We start from the raw sequence: 6,445 nt of genomic DNA on the forward strand, positions 1-6,445 counted from the left end.
GTAGCAACCTCGGGAGGCTAGCCTGCCTTGGACAAAAGGGTGGAGTATCTCAGCCTTGCAAGTTGAGACTTTGCTGTGGGCCACACCCACCATCCCCCTGCCATTCGTGGGGGAGGGGAACACCAAGGTAGTAAAGTCCAGAGGGTGGACCTAGGAGACCTGAGGCAGGAGACAGCAGGATTTTTCAATGAACCGTCCTTCGGGTCAAAAACCACCCTAAGTCCTTTCTATAAAGGGAGTTGGCCGAGTTCATGTCTTCAGGAGCCCCCAGGGGCAAATCTGGCGCCCAGGAAAAGCACTCAGTGATCGCTGTGCTACTCAGAGCCTGTTCTCTTGCGGGCACATGAGGTCAGGTCTACACGTCCGGGGTGAGAACGGAGGGAGACTTCCATGTCCTTCTTGTGAGATTGTTGCCACAAGCACGTATTACTTTTAGAATCAGCAAAAGGCACTAAAGACATTCCCATATTGAAAATAAAATGAAGTAAGACTGCAGGGACCAGAAATCTGTGCGGCCCCTCCAAAGCCAAGATTCTATAATTCTAAGTAATTTCTTGTTCTTTATTTGGACCTCATTTCAGGAGCATTCAGTGATGCAGCCTTCTGGGGGGGGGGGGGGCGGGTTTGGTTTTATTTTTATTGCCCGAGGGCACTGGGCCTGCCACTCACTCACTCACTACTCAAGCCCTCTGCCCCGAATGCTGCTCTCACGGCGAAGCACATCACTGCCCCCACTCTTGGAGGTCCCCTGCTTTGGTGTGGCCAGGTCCAAGACTCTAGGCTCATTCCTGGCCTGGGAGACTCCCCAGATGACCTGTTCTGAAGCCAAGGTAGGTGAGACCTCACAGACCTTAACAAATCCTGAGAAGGGGAGGTGTGTCCCCACACGCAGGGACAACTGTCTCTTCCCAGCACACTAGAACCTCTACCTAGCAAAGGCCCCACATTGGGAGGCCCCCTGGGAGGATGGAAAATGTCCCATCCATATGCAGCATAAGGTAGAATCACAGAGCCCTAGTTCCACCTCCTACCAGCCTTGTGACCTTGGGCAGGTCACTTGAGATACTGAGGCCTGGCTATCCTAAGGATTAAATGAGATAATGTCGTCTGGAGGATGGACAGAAAGAAAGAGCTTTGAGGTTTCCTTTATTTATAGACAGGGAGAGAAACATCAATCCGTTGCCTCTCTGCTGCCCCCAACTGTGTGCAACCCAGGCACGTGCCCTGACTGGGAATCGAACTAGTCAACTTTCAGTGCACAGGCCGGCGCTCAATCCACTGAGCCACATTAGCCAAGGGGAAAGAAGGAGCTTTTCATCTGCTATGCCCACAGACCCCTGAACTGCTGCGGAAGTTTCCCCCACCCTCAAAGGACACCCTCCCTGCTTGGTGCCAGGAGAGGGGCATCACCAGCCACCGCAGCAGTGACTGGGCCTCCCAGCCGAGGCGAAGCCGCCTGGCCCACGACCTTGGAGGAACCTGGGAGAAAGCTTCACCAGGCGACAGTACTTTTCCACTGCACTGCTCAGGCCGCCTCAGCTGGCTTTCTGCTGTGCAGACAGGAGGCAAAACGAGCCAGGCCAGGCCCCATCAAGAACCCACCCAAAATCACTATTAGGAATGGGGTAAGGACAAGTCGTGCTGAGCGGCCAGGGGGAATCCTAGAAAGAGCGGAGAGGGGTCCCCAATGAGACTACGGGAGACTGGAGACCACCCGTGAGGCCAGAGAAATTTGCATTGGCAAAGCCCTGCCACACATTTCAGGAGATTCCTACCTTCACTGCCCCTTCCACCCCCACCGATCCTACAATAATGATTAAACCCGTTCTACCGCGCCTGTGCTGGGTCTCGGGCTAGGAGCGACGCTAGCCTGCGAGGGGGAGGAGAGAGGACGACGAGGGGAGGGGACAAGAGAGCTAGCGGTCCCGCCCGGTGATGCAGGCAGCCCTGGGAGGTGGAGCCGCGACGCCTGAAGGAGTCCCCACCGCAGTCGCGCTCTCTGTCTACCCCACGGAGCAGCCACCCGCCAGCCCCGGCTCCGGAGACGCCTCTATCTGGGCGCCGGGGACCGCGGGATTCCCCCTGTTCGGGCTGGGGGCGCCTCCACCACGCCCAGCCCCTGCCCCTCCTTTCTTCCCGGACGGCTGAGCGACTCCCAGGGGAAGCTATTCCCGGACTCTCGGCCGCCGCCCGAACATCTCGGCTGCCAACCCGGCTGGGCACAGGGCATCAGCGAAGCTAGCCGGCACCGGCCATCCCCGGGCACTGACTGTCTCCGGCGCCGCCAGCTTCTCGCGCCCCCGGGGCCGTGGACTTCTTGCCCTCCCCTCCCCCGGCTGCTGGCCAAGACGCCGGTGAGCTCCCGGCGCCCCCAGCCCCGCTGGCCGCCGCTGCGATGCTGCCCTGGAGACGTGACAAATTCGTGCTGGTGGAAGATGAGGCCAAGTGCAAGGCGAAGAGCCTGAGTCCGGGGCTCGCCTACACGTCGCTGCTCTCCAGCTTCCTGCGCTCCTGTCCGGACCTGCTGCCCGACTGGCCGCTGGAGCGCCTGGGCCGAGTGTTCCGCAGCCGGCGCCAGAAAGTGGAGCTCAACAAGGAGGACCCGACCTACACCGTGTGGTACCTGGGCAACGCCGTCACCCTGCACGCCAAGGGCGACGGCTGCACCGACGACGCCGTGGGCAAGATCTGGGCGCGCTGCGGGCCGGGTGGGGGCACCAAGATGAAGCTGACGCTGGGGCCGCACGGCATCCGCATGCAGCCGTGCGAGCGCGGCGCGGCGGGGGGATCCGGGGGCCGCAGGCCGACGCACGCCTACCTGCTGCCGCGCATCACCTACTGCACGGCGGACGGGCGCCACCCACGCGTCTTCGCCTGGGTCTATCGCCACCAAGCGCGCCACAAGGCCGTGGTGCTGCGCTGCCACGCCGTGCTGCTGGCGCGGGCGCACAAGGCGCGCGCCCTCGCCCGCCTGCTCCGCCAGACCGCGCTGGCGGCCTTCAGCGACTTCAAGCGCCTGCAGCGCCAGAGCGACGCGCGCCACGTGCGCCAGCAGCTCCTCCGCGCCGGGGGCGCCGCTGCCTCGGTGCCCCGCGCCCCGCTGCGTCGGCTGCTCAACGCCAAGTGCGCCTACCGACCACCCCCAGCCGAGCGCGGCCGTGGGGTCCCGCGCCTCAGCAGCATCCAGGAGGAAGACGAGGAGGAGGACAAGGAGACGGAAGAGCGCCAGGAAGAAGCCCCCCAGTCCGAGAGGCCCGAGGTGCTCAGCCTGACCCGGGAGCTGAGGACGTGCAGTCTGCGGAGCGCCCCGGCGCCTCCGATGCCCGCACAGCCCCGCCGCTGGAAGGCCGGCCCGAGGGAGCGGGCGGGCCAGGCGCGCTGAGAGCGGACGCAGCAGGACTCCCGGCCCCAGGCCCGGCCGGCCCGACTTCCAGCCTCCACCCCGGCCCTGCCCGCTTGGCTCCTCCCTGGTCCCCCGGCCCTTGCCTCCCCCGTGGTCTCCGTTGCTGTCTGCTCTGCGCCTCATCCCGGCTCAGGATGATGCCTCATTCGCCCTTGATTTGGGGGACAAATTGGGGGGAGGAGTGTTCAGTGTTCGCCTCTCCCCACATCCAGAGTTTCTGGGCGCCCTCCATTGTGGAATGGCCTCCTACGCTTTACACCAAGTCTCTTTGGTAGACCCAAAACATCCCCTCAAGAGAAAGGGGGAGAAGTTTCTAGAAATCCAGGAGGGTGGCCTTGGACCTCGGCCAGGTGGACACAGTGGCCCTGCCCTTGGCCAGTCTAGCCTTTCTCCCTGGAATGAGCCCAATCCTGGTGAGACCTTCTTGTAGGGGAAGAGTAGCGGCCCCGGATTGCTGAGGCCAGGTCCGCAGCGGGAGCTGAGGCTGCTGCCATACACACAAGGAAGAATTCTCAGGCCCTATGCCTGGCCTCTCTATCCCCTGGAGGACTCCTAGGACTTTATTGTTTTGCCTCTGGAGAAGACTGGGATGGTGCTACCAACCCAAACAAGAAGTTAGGCCAGGTGACAGCTCTCTCCACCAAGCCTATGCCCTGGCACCTGGCATCCCCACGGGACTGCTCATCCACCCCCCTGTCTGCAGACAGAAGCGTGTGGTGCCCCACTAGGTGCCCCACAACCAGGACCGAGACAGGGCCTCCAGAGGAGGTAAGGAGGACCTTTGGCAGGTGCTTGGGGACACTGACTACCCAGAAAGTGGGCACAGGAGGGATGGCCCCAAGTTGAGGTTTGTCAGAGCAGGAAGGTCCCGACAGCAGCTGGATTCTCAAAGCAGGATGAGGAAGGAGGGTGCGTTATCCCAGCAGAGGGGTGGGCCCCTGCCCAGGTGTCTGTCAACAAGGCCACAAAAAGCCCAAAGATCTCTGTGTCACCAACTGGTCATTGTAAATAAAGTGGACTTGCCTTTTCAGCCTTGTCATCTTCCTGTGTTGTGTTTGATGCCAGGCCTGCTGGGGGTGAAAGATTATCATCAGAACCCTAAAGGAAAGGAGAAGACCCCAGGAAGAGGCCTGTTAGCAGCTGGAGTCAACGCTCAGGATTGGGGGGGTTGGGAGGGCTGCTGCCAGGAAGCTGTTCCCTTAATGTCAGGGGATGAGACAATAGCAGGTGCCTGGTCCGCAAATCACGTGTGTGGGGCCCTGGAGGAGTGCCGACTGTCTGGCTCGGCCTCCCAGAACGTCTCTCCTCCTGGGCACACAGATGCAAGTGTCTCCGGGACATTTGGCAGGAAGAGAGCACTGGGCAGGGGGCTTCTCATCGGCTCTGTATCTTCAAGATTCCTGTGTGTGTCAAAACCTGTGTTATACGGAGTGTCTCCTTGGGCCTGAGAGGAAACACAGTGTATAACACATATTGTTTTCACAGGAGCTGGGGACATCTGTCCAGACCTTTGGGGCAGCATGCATCTTGAGCTTGGATAACTTCTTTATTCTGGTGCTGAGCTGGGCACGGATCCCGGAGTTACCCGGGGCTCAGACCAGAAGCCTCTGCAATCGCCAGTGGTGATGATTGCTCTCTCTCCTGGAGTTGCTGGGACAAAGGGTACCACTGCCACTTCCCCCTGGTGGAACCTAGGCAGGGTCGGGGGACTTTGAAGGGGAAAGCTGGGGTGACAAGGACCCGCCACACAAGAATGGCCTGCATGGTCACAGCTCCCTCTTACGTATTGACAGGGGTTGTGTTGGTGCTGCTCCGCATTTGCAGGAGAAAGCAAGTGGTAAGATGTCAGACCTGAGAGGGGAGGATGGGCTGTGGGCACGGCAGCCTCTGGTGTTTGGGACAACCTTGCCCAGAAACAAGGTCACAAGCATGCGCTCTTTAATCAGGTTCGTGCCGCAGGTATTTACTAGGTGCCTGCCTTGGAACAGGCGCCGAACTAGGCACCGGGGCCCTGGGGTCCCTTCCTTGTGGCTCCTACGCGCGTGATTAAAGGAGCAGCTCCATAAAATCATTCACAGACACCCTCCCAGCCTCAGCTCCTGTTCTCCACTTTTCTCTGGCAGCCCCCCAAAACACACACACACACGAATACACACACAGAGCCACCTCCTTCCTTCTCTCGCTCACCCTATGCTCTGTAGGCCCAGAGGTAGAAGGCCCAGGTGAGGGGACTGTCTGCCTCCTCACCGCCTGTGTGACGTTGAGCAACTCGCTCAGCCTCTCTGAGCCTCACCTTTGTCAATGGCAAAACAGGGAGAATATCTACCGTGCAGGCTGATGGCAAGAATTAAATAGAATCAGTCTTTGAAAATGCTTTGGTAAATAATAAATGCCCGGCACACATAGAGAACAACTGTTTCACCCAGAGAGCCCTTCTCTGCAGACTAGGGTTTTACTGTGCCTTCCCCAGGCTCCCTGCTCCCTGACAGCAAGGGACCCGTCCAGCTTCCCTCCCCCAGGGGATTGAGAATGAGACACACCACGGCACAGTGCCAACTGCCACCAGGCCACAGAGTGGGGTGTTGGGGCTCTAGCCACCGGGCCCGGGCATCACTGCTACCAAGAGAGGGGAGACGAAACCTGGGAAAGAACTCCCACCGCCACCTCCAGGCTTAGTTTGGTTTTCTTCCCTGATCTTCAACCAAAATCGAGAAGAGCCCTGAACCATTGGTCAGGATGTCTGGTGCTCCTTCATCTCTTCTCCCGGCTTTAGATTCCCCACCTGCAAAATGAAAATTGGGGGATGGTGGACCAGTGGTTTTCAAGCTGTGTTCCTCTGCATCCTAGAGTCCCTGGGGTGCCCTTGGAGCTGCTGTGGGAGCGATGGGAAGTGGAATGGGGGACCCCAACCTGCTTTCACTGGAGCAGCTTCTCCACGTTCTCTTTGGGGTTCCTGTGATTCTCTTTGAATGATGGGATCCTACAGATATGTCTTTTCTTTTTAAGTTTTAATTTTATTTTTTAGAGAAGATGGAAGGGAGA

The 6,445-nt window shown here is 59.6% G+C and overlaps 1 protein-coding gene across 1 annotated transcript; it reads left to right on the plus strand.

The window, feature by feature from the left end:
• Positions 1-1,983: 1,983 nt before the first annotated feature.
• FAM43B (family with sequence similarity 43 member B) lies at positions 1,984-4,553 on the plus strand. Its single transcript, XM_053920687.2, has one exon. It carries the CDS (start codon positions 2,396-2,398, stop codon positions 3,380-3,382), a length of 987 nt encoding a protein of 328 aa, XP_053776662.1. The 5' UTR covers positions 1,984-2,395; the 3' UTR covers positions 3,383-4,553.
• Positions 4,554-6,445: the final 1,892 nt, after the last annotated feature.

The sequence above is a fragment of the Desmodus rotundus genome, chromosome 3, assembly GCF_022682495.2.
Source record: "Desmodus rotundus isolate HL8 chromosome 3, HLdesRot8A.1, whole genome shotgun sequence".
Taxonomy (NCBI): domain Eukaryota; kingdom Metazoa; phylum Chordata; class Mammalia; order Chiroptera; family Phyllostomidae; genus Desmodus; species Desmodus rotundus.

Excerpts from the sequence above, each read along its gene's own strand:
- FAM43B (XM_053920687.2), top strand. The coding sequence starts at position 2,396 with ATGCTGCCCTGGAGACGTGACAAATTCGTGCTGGTGGAAGATGAGGCC.